The sequence below is a fragment of the Macrotis lagotis genome, chromosome X (genome assembly GCF_037893015.1).
Source record: "Macrotis lagotis isolate mMagLag1 chromosome X, bilby.v1.9.chrom.fasta, whole genome shotgun sequence".
Classification (NCBI taxonomy): Eukaryota; Metazoa; Chordata; class Mammalia; order Peramelemorphia; family Peramelidae; genus Macrotis; species Macrotis lagotis.
The window spans coordinates 352,641,530-352,659,026 of NC_133666.1; the positions used below are offsets into that span (position 1 = coordinate 352,641,530).

Genomic DNA, 17,497 nt, shown 5'->3' on the forward strand with positions numbered 1-17,497 from the left:
TTGTCACATGATGATCACTATCCTGCCCAGATAACATCCTTTATCCTCTCCTTTCTCTAAAGCAACAATTCTCCTGGACTTTTTAGATTGATACTCTTATAAAGTTGTGGCTACAATGCTACACTTGAAAGTCAAGAAGGCCTGGGTTCCAACTGACCCTCTGAGAAGTACTAGAAAAGCAAGTAACAGTCATCCAACTTTCAGAGACATTTATTGTTCAGTCATTTTCAGTTATGTTCTACTTTTTGTGACCACATTTGAGATATTCTTGACAAAGATCCTGGAGCAATTTGCCATTTCTTCTCCAGCTCATTTTTGACGAAACTGGGGCAAATAAGGATTAAATGACTTGTCCAGGGTCACACAGCTAGTAAGTGTCTGAGGCTGGATTTGAACTCAGAAGATAAGTATGCTGATTCTGGGTCAGGTATTCTTTCACTTCACTGGTTAACGGACACTTTAAAGCTTAACTAATCATTTTTAAGATGGGTGACTATGTAGTAAGGGGAAGAAATTCTCACCTAGATGAAATCACAGCTTCTTTCCATTAAGACTCTCTTTTTATATATCACACATTTCCCAGGTGTTTTCAGAAAAGATGCTATGTGAGGTGTTTACACAGAGAAAGGGGAGGTGAATTTGATATTCAGCATCCATGCCTACCAGCTGAGAGCCCTTGATAAGATCCTTCTCAGTGATTTCTCTTTACTCCTTGGCCAAAAGAACAGAACAGTACTTAATTCTATCAGCATTGTAAGAACTATCCAAGGGATTAATGGTCACAGTCCTTTTGTTTTGTTTTGTTTTCTTTTTTCCAGTGACCTCTTATGAAGCACTCATTTGAAAAAGTGACTTCTGTTCACTGTGACACCAGTCACTAGAGAAACCTTCTCAGTGTCTAATGGATCCTTCTTTTTACATGGATGTTATATAGCACATCATCCCAATTGCTTCAGTCAAGTATAACTTTTTTCTTTGATTAGAGATGCAAAAATGACAGGCTGAACTGCTCCCATTGAAACTTCAGCTTTCCCAGTCCTCCAGTTCTTTATTTACAGTGGCATTTCTTGCATATTGAATTCTAATTGCTACCCAGACATGTACATGCTTATTGGACAAGTAACTTTATATTTCCTATTTATATTTTCCTTAATATTTAAGGAAATTTTGCAACTTAAGGACCTTTTGTTTTCCTGTTTTACATAGATAAGAGAAGGGAGGGAAATAAGCATTTATACTGCATGGTCTTTGTACTGGGCACTGTGCAAAGTATGTTTACAAATATTACCTCTCATTTCATCCTCACAACAACCTTGAGAAGGAGGTGCCATTAATATCCCATTCTTATAGTTGAGGAAATTGAGGCAAACATAGATTAAATATCAGCCAAATTCTAGCTATATGTCCTAGGGCTCATCACTCAACTTATTTACCTCAGTTTCCTTATCTGTGAAATGGGGGATAATGGCACAGCCCTTCCAGTATGTTGTGGGGATCCAATGACAATAATTGTAATGCTTTTAGTACTGTGTTCATGACCAGTAGCAGTAGTAGCGTTCTTTCCACAGGTGGTCAGTGTCTAAGGCCAGACTCCCACTCAGGTCTTCCCGACTCCAAGCCCAGTGATCCCTCCATTGTACCCTCAGCACCAACTTTTCCATTTTTCAAATATCTTCATGATAAGAAATTGAAATGATGTTCTGTGACTGACTCCTTTTCTTTGTCTCAGAAGTCACACTTGGCTTAGCCTTCTTGTCTTTCTCTCCTGCTTCCACCAGCCTTGACTTCACCAATTGAATATCAGAGGAACCACAGTGGCGGCAGTGGCGGCGGCAGCAGCAGCCCCGGTCCGAGCAGCAGCAGCAACCACAGCAGCGGCCCTGGCAGCTCCAGCCGCAGCAGGCCGTCCCGGATCCCGCAGCCTGTCAGACACCACTCCCCAGTCCTGGTCTCCTCTGCAGCCTCAGCCCAGGCAGAGGCAGACAAGATGTCAGGTATGTCCATTCCCAATCCTTCCCTGCCATCATCTCACAGCAGCACCTCCTTAGACACTGGCCTCAGCCAACCAAACAGGCATCCTCCCAGTGGAGAGCCAGATGCTCCCGAGAGAGAAGCAGAGAAGATTCCCAAGATGAAAGTTATTGAGAGTCCTCGGAAGACACCTGGAAATGTTTCTAGCCCGACCCCAGATGGACCCCCCAAGGAAACTCGAGGGAGCACAGAGGACAGCCGCTCAAGGAGCAGCCTCGGATCCTTGACGCTGGGGAAGCCAAGACCTGGAGCCATCTCCCCACTGAATTCTCCCCTCTCCACGACTTTCCCTTCTCCTTTTGGCAAGGAGTTATTTCCACCCAGCAGCCCCCTTCAGAAGGGGGGCTCCTTTTGGAGCTCCATCCCAGCATCTCCTGCCAGCCGCCCCGGCTCCTTCACTTTTCCCGGGGACAGTGACTCCCTCCAGAGGCAGGTCCATCGCCACTCGTCACACAGCAAGGACACAGACCGCATGAGCACGTGCTCCTCGACCAGCGAGCAATCAGTGCACTCCACCCAGAGTAATGGGGTAAGAGCGCGGAGCACTTCTGTCCTGCGAGCTCTTCTAAAACCTTCCCGTGTTACCGTCACTCTCCTTCGTACTAACTTCTGGCTCTCCAGTGCTGCCCTGCTCTGAAATAATCAACTGTCGCAGTACCTCCTGTACCTTGACAAATTAGACACACATATAGCTTCCATGTATGTGTGAGTGTGTGTGTATACATAAACCCCAGACCTGAGCCCTATGTATACAGACACAGGACTACGAAGCCTTCTAACCCTAGTTGTGATTCCTTTGCCTCTGCTGAAAACATAAATCACTCGCTCTGATTTCTACTAACTGCTCTCCTTACTCTATTTTCGTCTTCCTAATTAGAGAAGGCAGATAATTAACCTCTTGAATGTGTCGTCATAAATCTTATATTTCCAGCTAGCAGACTTTGGGTGGGGGGGGAGGTCCCTCTGCTGTCCTTTCTGAGGGAGAGGGAAATTATTTTACACTGGTTCTTTTATGTAAATGAGACCTGTACTTTATACTTGCTACTCTGCTTGGATTTGCTCCCTTCAGCCCTAGTTGACTCTGCAGCATTTTATTTTAATCATCTGCTGAGAGAATTTTTAAAAAACAAAAACTCAAGAAAACCTCCAACTAACCAACTCAGAGCAAAATAAATTGAGACAAAATGTGGGGGGGGTGTTGGAGTGGAATTGCTGCCAAAAAAACAATAAGTGGAAATATTTTCTCCATCCAAAGTTTCACTCCAGAAGAGAGAGAGAGAGAGAGAGAGAGAGAGACTGTTTGAGGGCATCAGGAGATTCAACCATCTGTATATTTTATGGGGGGGGGCAAAGCAGAATTACCAAGAAACTCTGGGTGTCAGGCCCTCCTCCCCCAAACCCCAGGGAAACAGCAACTACCACTGGGGGGGGCTATGAAAATTTTTAGTGTCCCCTGACCTATCCAGTGGAGATCCCCCCCTTCTCATGTGAGAAGTCTCTGTTCACCCCCCCCCACTTCAGTGTTGTATTTGCAGGTTGATATGGTGGGGTATTTTTCTTGTTCATTTTTGGGGGAGGGGATTTCCTTACTCTCCTACACAGCTCTTTCCCAGTTTCAGTAACTATTACTTAGCCCATAACATTTTCTAAAAGCATGCACTTGAAAGAACTATTTTAATAATTAGATGTTCTGATTTCTTTTAAAATCTCTTATGTATGTTTCCTTTAAAAAAAAGGTATTTCTCCCTCAGGGGGGTGGGGGTGAATCAACCTTGCTTTGCATGTATTCTCTTTTCCTTCTGGTCTTCTGTTGAGGGTTCATATAGATTAACTTGGTCTCATCTTTTTTTCCTTTAAAAAATATCATTTAAATCAATTTTTAGATTGAACTAGTCAAAAGACTTAAGAAACAGATCCTTGATGCTATTTTGAAAAGTAGTCTTAGTCTCTATCAATACTCAAAATTTTTTTCAAATTTTCAATTTTTGCAATAATTATTTAGCTTTTATAGCTCTGTTAAAAAACCTTCAAGATGTTTCCCAGACAGTAATTTATCTTAAATAGTATATATTATAAGTAGGTAATTATCATATCATACTTGTACAGAAAGATGAAAAAAGTGAAATGAATTGTCCTGCCTTACAAAGTATGTGTAGGTTTGTATTAAAAACCAGAATGCCTGATCCTGTTAAGCTACATTCTTATGAAAGTGAACAGGGATTAGCACTTAGCCTCAGTCTAATTTAGACATTCTCTCATTATCTAAAAATAAAAAGGTTAAAAAAGGTTTTTCCTAAAGACAGCTTCCAATCAAGCAGCACATCTTTTTTCTTCTTGGTGATAGTTCTAAGTTTATTCAAACTGATTCCCACAACATTGCCATTTCTTTTTAGGAATTTGCTTTCTAAGATAAAATGAACATATCAAACATTCCCTATTTGTTACAGAAATCACACAAGCTTATATGAGGTAGGAGCATGGGAAAGAGGAACCTCATTTATAAGGTTGCCTACTCCTTTTTTACTGCATTTTTTCTTTCAATTATATCCAAAAAGAGGGACAATTACAAAAAAAGAGATTATGGGAAGATAAGACTGCCTACCCTATAGCCTAGACCTAGGGAAAGTCTCATTCATGCAGTAAGAGTTTGGGGAAAGCACCTAGGCTTCCTCTACCAAACCTGAGAAACTCAAAACAATTCATTTTCCTTCTAGTTTTCTAAGTTCTATATGTCATGGTATATATCAACTTTTAAATGTTTTAGTCATTTAACCATTAAGGTTAAAAATAACCTTTTTCCTCCTAAATACTGAGGTCTTTTCACTTAATTTTCAGTGGATAGTCTGGGAGTTTGGGAGTTTAGATAATCACTTCTCAATATTTAAGCAATAGACTAGGAGAAATATGTCCAAAGTATAAGAAAGAGATAAAACAAGAGTTCATCTATAAGTACATATGGGCCTATATTCTAGATCAGCTTTTATATATTATAAATGTATCATAAAATATAGTATAATATAAATATATATTTACATATTTGTTATATATACATAGAATGTATATATTACACATATGTCTCTCCATATATATATATATATATATATGTATATATATATACACACACATACACATATAACCCTTAGTTTTGTTGTTTGCAGGTAGATATGTGTAAATATAGCTACATATATATATATATATGCGCATGTCTTATGCTATAGACATACATATCCCATATTTTGATTTTTTTTTATAACAATGGTCAAACATGAGGAAATTTTGCCTTGGAATCCAGAGGTTTATATACCTGTAAGAGCCTTAGAGGACATCTAGTCCAGTGACCCTTTTTTACAGATTAGGAAATGAAGGTGCAGACTGAGAAGCCAAGTATAAGAGCTGAAATTTGAAATAAGTCCTTCTAATTCCAGTGCTTTTCCAAATATTTTACTCCTTCATTATACCATTACAATATCACATTGTACCTTTACTTGAAAATTAGGTTTAAGCACTGTAAAATGAAAACAAAAGATGTAAATAAAATGAATTTTTTCAAAGGAAAGAAAACATTAGTTTAGTTTCACAATTACAAAATTTATCTGTGCTTCCATTTTTTTTAGAAAGCATAACAAAAATTATGTGAGTACTACAATTGAATTAGACTTGTTTTATTTTTGCCTAGAACATTTTTCTAAAGGCATGTTTTTGGAGAAAATCCTCTCAACACTTAAATTAATTATGGTGGTTGAATACATTTAAGTAGCATTATGTAATGGAAAGAATTTTGAGCTGGAGTCAGGAGGCCTAGATTCTAATCCAGGCTCTCCCATTAACTCTCTAGGTAATTGTTGGCAAGTCATTAAACCCAATTATGAATTCAGTTCCTCATCTCTAAAAGGAGATAGAATTAGCTAGAGGTCTTTTCTACCTTTAACATTCTATCATTTATAAATCTGTCTTTAATAGCAGATAAAAATTAGTTAAAAAATAAATGAATTTTATAAGTAGGATGCCAAGGCCTCATAATTTTCAATAAAATTAAAATGCATCTTCATCATTTCTATTTCTTCTTAATACATTGATTGATCCCTACCAATACTTGTAGATGTTGTATTCCATTGATGGTTGAATATCATAAAAGTAGCCTCTAATGACTATTTTCAGGGCTTCAGCACTTGTTAGGTGAATTATGTTATGTTATCTAGCTGAGGCTTTGAGGTAGGGATATCAGTCCCTCATTCAATTCTTTATTCATGCATTAATCATTAAAATACATTAGCAGAGGAATGGGGGCATTTAAGATAGTTTCCTAGTAGGGAACATAAGGGATCAATGAGAGAGAAAAAAAGCTTATCAAATACAAAAAAAGTCAATTCTCTGTGTTTGAATTCAGAGGGAGAAATGATACTAGTTTATACATTTTTTGGAATGTTACTTGTAAATTTCCAACATAGCCAAATGAACTGTTTCAAAGATGAACTTCTTAAAAAACCCTAATTCTTTAACAGACAATAAATAACAATGGTTCCTGAAACCACAAAATCTTCCACCTAGAAGATCAGTGGTAGATTTGTGTGATTAAGAAATTTCTACATCATTCAGTTATTGAAGGGGGGATTACTCCCATTATGGTAGTACATAATGATATGGTAGTGATGGAAAGTGAAAGAAGCATCCGTCAAGGTATAATTTAAAAGCCAATAGTTTCTACCTCTTTCTCCCTCCTGTACCTCTACTAATAATAACAGCTAACATTTAAATGCTGCTTTGAGGTTACTAGCACACTTCACATTCATTATTCCATTTGCTTTCATAGCAATCTAAGAAGTAACTACTATGTGTATTATTTATAGATGAGGAAACTGAGTCTGAGAAAGGTTAAATGACTTCCCTGTGGTCACACAGCTAGGGAGTATTACAAGCAGGATTGAATCGAGGTTTCTTACTAGTACTCTTGTCTCTCAGACTAGAAGTACATTTGCACAGCAGGGAGGCAGGAAAATAGTAGACATTTTCTGCTCCCTTCCTACACTCAAGAACTCCCACCCAGTCCACTGTAGAGTCTGGGACTGGAACAATGGCCATGGAGCACAAGTCCATGTACACTATTTCAAAGAGAACATTAGGGACATTATGATGATGACAACTCTTTAGCAAACATCTGGCTATTATGGCTGAAGACTGAAGGTGATTTTATTCATTGGATGTCCATTCTCTAGGACCTAGTTTTTACACAGTTATATATACTATGGCCCTGTCAAAAGTATACTAGCCTTTTTCTCCTATTGGGGACCTGTTTTTTTTTTTTTCTTAAGAGAGAAAAATGAGAAGAGGGAGCTTATAGGGGGAAGGACTCACCATAATAATGTTTTCAGTCTCTTATAGCTAGTGAATGCATACCATAAGCTATCCTGTAGCATGGTCTACCATCACATTTGCCAGTTCTGCTGTGCTGCATGGCCCACATCTCCTGCCGCTGTATACATAGGACTTGGGGCTCCAGGAACATAGTAGGTAGTCTACAAATCCCTACTGCAGCTTTGCATGAAAGCAAAATGGTAGGCAATTGGATTTCCAGATTTTATATATTCTAGTTTGCCAAGATATAGATATAGAAAAATATTTTGAAATGCATTGGTAACACATCAAAAAATTAAGTCTATTTGACACCCAAAACGTACCTTCTTGAAACTAATTTTAGATTTAGATATATACATTATACCCATAAGAAATATGCAATATCAACCTTCATCTTTTTTTTTAAATCAAAGTCATTTTTTAAAATGCAGACACGCACACCAATCACAGTCATATTTATCCTACTAGAGTTCCTCAAGATCATGTTGTTCTTAGCTTTCCAACGTCAGTCTCTGGAAGAACGACATTCTGTGAGAGAACAAAAGGAAGATAAACCTGTGGCATCAATAAACCTTTCAGAATGAACAAAACCTAGTAATGGAACCAGTTTTTTTTTTTAAGGCTTCTTAAACAACACTCTAGAGCCATACGGATTTGTTGTTGTGGTTGCTGCTATTGTTGAAAGAGGTGACTGAAATGAGCTAAAGGAGGTCTGAAGGAAAAGCCAAGACTTCTGTGTGTCTGCACATCTTGGGTGTGCTTGTAGGTCGTGTAGCCATGGAACAGACTCACAGCTGGTTGGTTGCATCATTGTCAGCATTGCATTTTGTCCCCTCTCCTTTTATAGAGTGAAAGTAGCAGCAGCAGCAACATCTCCACCATGCTGGTGACACACGATTACACGGCAGTGAAGGAGGATGAGATCAATGTCTATCAAGGAGAGGTCGTGCAAATTCTAGCCAGCAATCAACAGAACATGTTTTTGGTGTTCCGAGCCGCCACTGACCAATGTCCCGCAGCAGAGGGCTGGATTCCCGGCTATGTCCTGGGGCATACCAGTGCAGTCATCATAGAGAACCCCGATGGCACTATGAAGTGAGCATCCCTCCGCTTTCATAAAAAGAGTGGGAGGGTGGCCAAAGGGCAAGGGGCGGGGGGGACATGAGAGAAAAGGAGGGACAAAGGAGGCCCATGAGCTTAGTACAAAGTAGGAATTTCATTTGAAGAAAAGACTGGGAGCAGACTAGTGCACGATACAATTCTGATTGTGATATATCAACAGAAAATAGCGTATATTCTCTACAAAGGGATAATGATAATTTACATATATAGAACTTCAGGTTGAAGCACCTCCCTCAAAGCATCTCAATGGGATCAGGACTGCACATTTTATGATATTCATTTAATAGGTGAAGAAATCAAGGTTCAGACAAGTTAAATGACCTATTACAAAGTATCATATCCCAGTGTCCTACTGAACATTCGTAACTACAGGACTGGTGCATTTGTCCCTGAAATTCATTTGTCTGTTGAAAATAGTTATTGTAAGGGGCAGCTAGGTGGCACAGTAAATAGAATACCAAACCCTGGAGACAAGAGTACCTGAGTTCAAATCCGGCCTCAGACACTCAATAATTACCTAGCAAGCCACTAAGCCACTTAACCCCATTGCCTTGCAAACCCCCCCCCCCCAAAAAAAAAAGTTATGTACATTTAGAAGTGAGTGGATCATTCACTTTGCTATAAAAAGTTTTGGGTCCAACCTCCATTCATTCAGCAAGCATCAATTAAGCATCTAGTCTATACCAAGCACTAGACTAGGGCCTAGGATGTAGAGATTAAAAATGAAGCAGTCTGATGTTCTCCTTGGGAAAAATATGAATACAGATAAATAATGCAAAACACAAAATTGGTGGGGAGAGAATCAAAACAGGCCTTTTACTGGTAGGAGACCACATTTGAACTGAGATTCTGGAAGATAGATCCAGGCAAGAGCAACAGCCTGCCCAAAGGTACAGAGATAGGAGAGGGTCTAGCATCTTTGACAAGCAGTTGCCTTTTGTATTTTATGCTAAAGGAAATTTACTTTTATCAAGGTCTCTAAAAATGTTAATAAATGTTCCAGTATTATGTAACTCGTAAGTCTGATGGAGTGCTGTTGGATGTGTGACTGCAGCAAGGAAACTGGGTCCACAGGAAACTCAGCTTCTGTGGTCAATCTTAATTAAAAAATTGGAAACCCGTCAGTTACCCTAATAAGCATAATTTTAGGCAAAATGAAGTCTGGTTTCTGTCTTTATTGCAACAATAATGAAACCTCTTTCTCTTCTGAGTTTCTATGATATATACTCTGCTGTTGGCTAAGTTGGCTAAATGGAATCCCTATGCTCAGTCCCATAAAATTTAAACATAAATGGGTCTTTAAAGTTAAAAAGGCAAACAGCTTCCATTAGGATAAATGAATAGACTTTAAAACTGATCAGTCTCTAGAGTGTTCATTGCAGTTATGTTACTAACCAAATGTAGCCATGTAGATTGTACAACTGCCACTCAAGTCATATCTTAGCATAATCATGTACATTTTAGGGTTATAGGAAGAACTCTTAAAGGGGCTGTGAGAAAATAGCTTGATCAGAGGTCTGTTCTATAACATTCCTAGGGTTCTGTGGGCTGCTTTATCTTTTTATTTTGATCAGCATAGTTTTCTCAATCTATTATCATATGCAGGGATCATTGTTGTATTTTTTTCTCAAAGAGAAATTAATTCATTTTCTTTTTTCTATCTTAATTCTTAAATTTTCAACTTTTATTGTATATGTCTTTTGAATATAAGAGGTTGGAGATATAGAATTCTTGTAATTGCATTACTATTATATTAGAGCAGAGGAAAATTTATTTAGCTAAGTGTTTTTTACTTAGCTTTTCACACCCATCAACTTAATATTGTTCTTCTACAACAGTTTCTGTCAGTCAAATGAATTTCCTTCCAAAGATTCTTTTTAGAACATTTTAAAAAATGAACATTATTTAAGAGAACATGTTCTTCTCCTCTAGGAAGTCAACATCTTGGCATACAGCACTCCGTTTAAGGAAAAAATCTGAGAAAAAAGATAAAGACGGCAAAAGGGAAGGCAAATTAGAAAATGGTTACCGCAAATCACGAGAAGGACTTACAAATAAAGTTTCTGTGAAGGTCAGTGAAAGTGTCTTGGGGAGTCCTTGTTGTTCTTCCAAATGCATACACAACAGACAAGATTTGAGCACTAAACAACAGACAGCCAAGAATGTGCAATTGCTAAATTTACTGCATTTATAGGAACCATGGCCTGTTCCACTTTTCACCAGGTGCCATTCCATCAGAGACCTACAGCCTATACCATAATTTCTATTTTCCCACTTAACACCTTCTTTTATACCTTCTTATCACTCCTTCTACACTCTGTTCTCTTCTTTCTCCTCTGTCTTATTTTTTTCTTTTCCTCTTTCTTATGCCTTATACTTTACCAATGATGTTGCCTTAGTCCATCCATGGCTTTATCTATATGAAATACTGCTGGGCTTCTGGTGGGGTGTGGTAGTAATAAACAGAAAACCACAGAAAATGTGAAAGGAAGGGAGAAGAGGGATTGGGAAAATACCCAGGATCAACCCTACTCTTCTTTTCACCTAGAGACCAAATAGGAAATGACTTTCCTCCTTATTCCATTTGGGTTCAGTCAGTTTTCTTTTAAAATATAACTATTCCTTTAAAGAGTTAATCTTTGGTATAAATTACTTTAATCTACTATAATCAAATTCCTTTAAACCTTAAGTCCAAGAGGAATGGGAATTTTCATTAGATGGGAAAATGGAAATGTCTGATTTACTTCCTATTTGTGATAATATTCACAGTACTTTGATAGACACTAATGATACAAAGATAAATTATGACATAGGTTGTCCTAATGTACCCAAAGACTTGAAACCTATAAAATTAATGTGAAAGTGTATTGAGGTTGGGGGAGAATGAAAGCTAAGAGAGGGTTTAGAGGAAGCAACATTTCCTTTTTCATAGTTAAATTTTACTTTTTTTTAATTAAGCATTTATTTTCCCACCCCTTATCTACTTCTTAAAAAAAAAATCCTCATTTTGAAAATTATATATTGTAACCTTTGTCACTATTTGCACAATCAAGGAAAATAAATTGCTACATTATCCGTGTTCAAAAGACCTGAAAACTAAGAGGATGCCAATCAATTGGTAAATAGACAGATTATAGTATTGAATATAATGGAATAGTGTTTTGTCTTAAGAAATTATGAAAAGGACAATTTCAGAGTTTTGTTTGAACTGAAACAGAGGGAATGAGTAGACCAGGAAGAATAATTTATATTATAATAAAATTGTAAAAGAGAAGTCATTTATAAGGGAAGAAAAAACCTATTAAGCATAACAGTTATGCTTGAAGTGAGAAAATAACCCTTTAAAGACAACGCATAAAATCAGTGTGGAATAAGGCTTTCACATGGAGTTAAAAAGTATCCAAAAATGTTTTTCATCATTTTTAATTCTATTTCAAATTATTCCTTTTTATATTTTTAGGAAATAATTCTAATATAGGAACTGAAACTGATGGTCCTTAAAATAATCCATCCTTTGAATTATAACTGTTTTGTTTTGTTTTCTATTTCAGCTTCTTAATCCCAACTACATTTATGATGGTAAGTTGCATAGTAATTGATGGGATTAGAATTTTTAACCCATTGAGGTGTCCTAAAGGGATATTTTTCTTTCTTTTTTTTTTTTTTTTGGAATTTAGGGCTTGCATTGTTATTTGAATTAAATATCCTCATTCTTTTGTTGGGAAGGGGGAGGATTAAGGGGGGGAGTCCATAAGGAAGACATGGATGAACTAGGTAGTTCACTGGTAATTAATTTGTTCCTTCTTTTTAAGTTCCCCCAGAATTTATAATACCATTGAGTGAGGTAACATGTGAGACAGGAGAGACCATTGTTCTTAGATGTAGAGTTTGTGGTCGCCCCAAAGCTTCAATAATTTGGAAGGGCCCCGAACACAATACATTGAGCAGTAATGGACGCTACAGCATCTCATACAGGTAGGTCAATTCTTAATTTATTTTATCTTCACCTTCCAAGGGAAGTGTGTGAGAAAATATAAGAAAAAAAAATATTAGATCTGTGTTCACTGTATTTACCTGAATATAGGAAGGACCAATGCATTTATTCTAGGAAGCTACTAGTATGAGAGTTTTCTCCTTCAAAGTAAATGGCTTAATCTAGAAGTCCTTGACAATCTCACAGTGCCTGAGAACTTGAGTCACTTGCCCATGATCAGGTGGCTAATAAGTACCAGAGGCAGGATTTAAGGCCAGTCTTCTGGAGACAGACTCTCTATTTATTACAGCTCACTGCCTCTCCATTGGGGCCATCCATCTGTATGCATGAACACATGCATTCGCAACCTCCGAAGTAGATCTGTACTGATTTCTCATAGTCTCAAATGGGTATACAGGAAGGATAAGGATCTAACAGAGATAACAGGTATAAAGTCTCAGGGTTTCCAATGTCTGCTTCAAGATGAGAAATTCTAATATGTGCATTAATGTGTTTGGCAGTGACTTAGGAGAGGCCACTCTGAAAATAATCGGTGTGACCACAGAAGATGATGGTATCTACACGTGTATAGCTGTGAATGACATGGGTTCAGTATCATCGTCAGCCAGTCTGAGAGTTCTAGGTAAGCTACACAGTTGTTGGTTAAAACTTCCTCTGAAGCTCATTTAGTCTTTAAGAATGAAGGTTGGACAAAGTGAAGATACTAGCTATTCCATCTCTCGCTGTACAAGCAGACCAGCTTTATAATAAGCTTATAATGGTATAATTGAAGAGATATCATAATGTCCCATCTGTCTGGAAATATATCTTATTTAATACTTTACTGTAGCTTGAAAATTCACATGATAAAATCAGAGAACTAGAAAAGAAAACTTTCAAAGGTTATATTCCTTTTCTTATAAAATTTTATAGATGATAGACCCAAAGAAAGAGGTAGGTGGCATTTGTCCCAAGTGGTTGAGAGGTGGATGTGGCAATGGTGACATGCTTGGGTTAGAAAACAAGGGTAGGAGTATTATCTCCATAAGGCTGCTAACCCAGTCCTCTTTCTATTATTCAAATTCAACAAGCATTTATTAAATCTTCAAAAAAAGATAGATAAATGAATATATCAAAAGCATTTATTTAGCACTTACTCTAATAAATAAGATAGTACCTACCCTCAAGGTGCTTACATTCTAAATGACATTCCTGTCCTCAAAAAATACATTAACATATTTGTTTTTCAAATTAGCCAATAAGATAGGACTTTTAGCTACCTTCATGTTTATGTAATCAAGCTCCCCAGAGTTACAAGCTAGCCATCCTTTTTCTGACCCCTTGCTGCCCACCCATTATGCACACCTACTTTCCTATTTGGTTTTGGTTTTTTCCTGTATAATATGTGAGCCTAGAGATAGTGAGGAAGATTTCAATGGGAATTCAAAGAGGATTTTATCATCTAAATCCTCTTCTGAAATCAGATTCTAAAAGTGTTTTTTGAATTACAGTGGTCATTTGTGTTCCCTAGTAAAATGCATTCCTTGAAAATGTGTCAGGGATTTATTTGTTCACCAGACTACCATGCTTGTGTCACTTGATCTGCATAAGAAGAAGAAAAAGAAGAGAGTCTACTGATCAGAAATGGAGGAAGTGGACAATGTATTGGTTCAGATATAACTTCCATTTTTTTAGGAGGAAGAGATAGCAAAAGTTGCAGAATGACCTGGTAAATAAATTATACTGAAAAGGGGCTATATAATGCATTACTTTTATAAGTGGGTAGATGTTCCTTCAAAAAGCAATCCTTCTAGAACTTAGTAGATGATCTTAAAGATATGCTATTGCTGGAAAGTAAATTTTCTGAACAATCTGGTGATGAACCCCTCTGAAAATATTTAGGTTAGTCTGCAGCAGTTTCAGAGAAAAGGAATTTAGTGGTATAGAACCTTAAAATGAAAAAAATAAGAGCATAACATGTCAATTGGTAGTTAATAAAAAAAAGTATTGCAATGCAAATCAGTCTCAGGACACAGTTAGGAAGCACTGAGTACTTCGAAGGAACTCAAGGTATCAAGGTATCAAGGATGGAAAACAAAAAGAATCCTTTGATTTGAAGGGGGATAAAAGGTGATCTGAATTATACTTCTTTTAAGGAGACAACCTTAAAAATGACTTCAGTATTCCATGGGTTTGAATAATTATGAAATCATAATGAGAGTTTGGTATATTATACTTATCATGAGCTTATCTCAGGCCCATTCTTTCTTGACATCCTGACATCTAATACTGTTGGATCCCTCCTTTCTTTGAAATACCCTTCTCCTAGAAGTGTGCTCCCCTGGTTCTCCTCTAACCTAACTGACCTACCCTTTACAATGACTTTGACTGAATCTTCATCACTGTGTGTGTGTGTGTGTGTGTGTGTGCATGCATGCACATGTGCACTACAGGGCTCTGTCCTGGGCCATGCTCTCATTCTCTCTGCAGTTTCTTGTTCTTGGTGATCTCATCAGCTCTCTTGGATTCAACTGATTTCTCTACATGTCTATGTCTACCAAATCTATACATCCATCTCCATTCTCTCAACCGAACTTCAGTCTCACATCACCAGCTGGCTAATAGACATCTCCAACTGGATGTGCCATTTATTTCTCCAGTTCAACTGACATATATATTTCTCCAAGAAAACTTCTTAATTTTTCAATTTCTGTTGAAGGAACCACCATCCTTCCAGTCACCCAGGTTCACGGCCTCAGTTTCATCTTCAACTCTTTCTTTGGTCTTATCTTTCATACCCTAATGTTGCCAAGTCCTGTTGATTCTATCTCCACCATATATCTGCTATATGTTCCCTTATTTCCACATGGTCATTAATTTACCTCAGGCCCTCTTCATGTCTCACCTGTACTATTGTCATAGCTTCTTGAATAACCTCCCTTCCTCCAGTAGTTCCTTTCTACAATCCATCTTCCACCCAAATTGTCAAATTGATGTCAAATTGAAATTTGTAAAACTCTGTTCTAACCATGTTGCTTCCTTGCTCAAGAAGTTTCAGTGTCTCTGTCTTACTTCTTGGATAAAATACAAACTCCATTATTTACTACATAGAGATACTTGTTTCACAATCTGGCTCCAGTCTGTCTTTCTAGGCTTGTTATATACATTGCTCTCTGTCATATGTCCTTATTCCAGCTAACCTGATATGCTTATTGTTCTCAGTATATAACAATCCATCTCCCAACTCCATGCCTTTGAACATGTGTAAAATGCATGTCCTCGTCATCTCAGCCTCCTGGAATCTCTAACTACCTTCAGAACACAGGAGGCCCATCTTGATCTTCCAGGTTCTGATTCCCTTCCTTTAGAAATTTCTTAGTGTATATTTTGCATTTAATTTTCTATCTTCATGTTGCTTTCCCCAGTAAAATATAAATTTCTTGAAGATCAGGAGATTGCATTTTTTACTTTTCTTTAAATCTCCAGCGTCTGGGATACAGCAGGTGATTCATAAATGCTTTTTGAATAGAATCAAAATTATTTTTATTTTAGATTATTTTATATGATAGTACTTAGGAAACAAAGTTCAATTTAATAATAAAGTTGCATCAATACTTACAGTCTTGATAATTCCACACTTGATTAGTTAGATAAAAGGCTACAAAGATAAATGAGCTATTAATAACTATTCATTCCATCGGAGAGGAACACTGTTCTAGGCTACCCCATTGTATGATCAGATAATTATATAAGACAGAAATAATTAGGAATTCACAGGATTTGAAGCTTTAACACTCAATGAAAGATGATAAAAGTATTCCTTATTTCTTTCAGGTCCAGGAAGTGATGGGATCATGGTAATTTGGAAAGACAACTTTGATTCCCTATACAGTGAAGTGGCTGAGCTTGGCAGGTATGATATAAAAACACTGTGAAATACAGGGACCATTTGTAGGACTGAACAATCAGTTGACTAGACTTAAGTGTAATATTCTACAATATCCTACAACCAGTTATTAATTATATACATAGCATATTTAAATTAAACAATTATCATATTTATGCCTCTGTAAAATAACATTTGAACTGCCCCAAAATGTTTCTGCATGTTGACTTAATTGTTATACTTAGATAATATAATCAAATCTTAGAGAGTGGAAAGCAAATAGCAAATCCCCTGAAATAATCTTTTCTAACTACCATTTAAATTTTTTTTAGGGGCAGGTTCTCTGTTGTTAAGAAATGTGATCAGAAAGGAACCAAGCGATCAGTAGCCACTAAGTTTGTGAACAAGAAGTTGATGAAACGAGACCAAGTTACCCATGAACTTGGAGTCATGCAGAATCTCCAGCATCCCCTGCTAATAGGCCTCCTTGATACATTTGAGACTTCCACCAGTTATGTCTTGGTCTTAGAGATGTGCGTATGGCCTGATTTTCTTTACCACTTTCTAATATTTTGCTTCTAATGTTTCCTTATTTCTTTTTTTCCTCATAAATGAATGGGGGAAAAAATAGGACCTTTCAGGTTTCCACAGAAATCCTGTTATCTGTTGGAATTCCAATTATATATTGGACACCAAAAATGAGAGTTTTAGAACTTTCTTAAAACAAAACCAATAATCTTATGAACAGTTTGACCAGGAACCATATGTACCTAACAAATTCTGTTGTGACACAACCTCTGCAGCCCTTCTAGACTGGTTCCCAACCATCTTGGTGAGACATGGTGTGGTTCTACTCCAGGGATTCTAAGCTTGAATTCAGAGAACCCTGGAAAGGTTCCTCACCCTTGAATCATTACTGGTATGAAGAACACCCCTGAATTTGATCACCTGAGAGGGTTCTATGTTGATTTCCTCTCTGTCTTAGAATATGGAATCTAACCTTACTTCAGTCCCACAATCCACTTTTCACGAAATTTTTCCTTTATTGTTCTTAAGTATTTTCTTTCTCAAAGAAAAAGTGCTTCAATTGGTGGAGAAGATCCAGCACCTTGGTCACTAACTACTCCTGTCTT

General features: G+C 37.2%; 1 protein-coding gene across 6 annotated transcripts in view; it reads left to right on the forward strand.

Annotated features, from left to right (window-relative positions):
- Positions 1-17,497, forward strand: part of TRIO (trio Rho guanine nucleotide exchange factor) — a 600,806-nt gene that overhangs the window by 576,724 nt on the left and 6,585 nt on the right. For 4 of the 6 annotated variants that reach the window (XM_074199605.1, XM_074199606.1, XM_074199601.1 and 1 more), the window contains 8 exons: positions 1,779-2,560; positions 8,231-8,478; positions 10,438-10,576; positions 12,057-12,084; positions 12,318-12,480; positions 13,000-13,121; positions 16,313-16,391; positions 16,697-16,897. In XM_074199605.1, coding sequence (XP_074055706.1) covers positions 1,779-2,560; positions 8,231-8,478; positions 10,438-10,576; positions 12,057-12,084; positions 12,318-12,480; positions 13,000-13,121; positions 16,313-16,391; positions 16,697-16,897 — 1,762 coding nt within the window. Of the gene's footprint in view, positions 1-818; positions 1,753-1,778; positions 2,561-8,230; positions 8,479-10,437; positions 10,577-12,056; positions 12,085-12,317; positions 12,481-12,999; positions 13,122-16,312; positions 16,392-16,696; positions 16,898-17,497 lie in introns of those variants that run through there. The other 2 variants (XM_074199603.1, XM_074199604.1) reach the window with 2 other exon arrangements.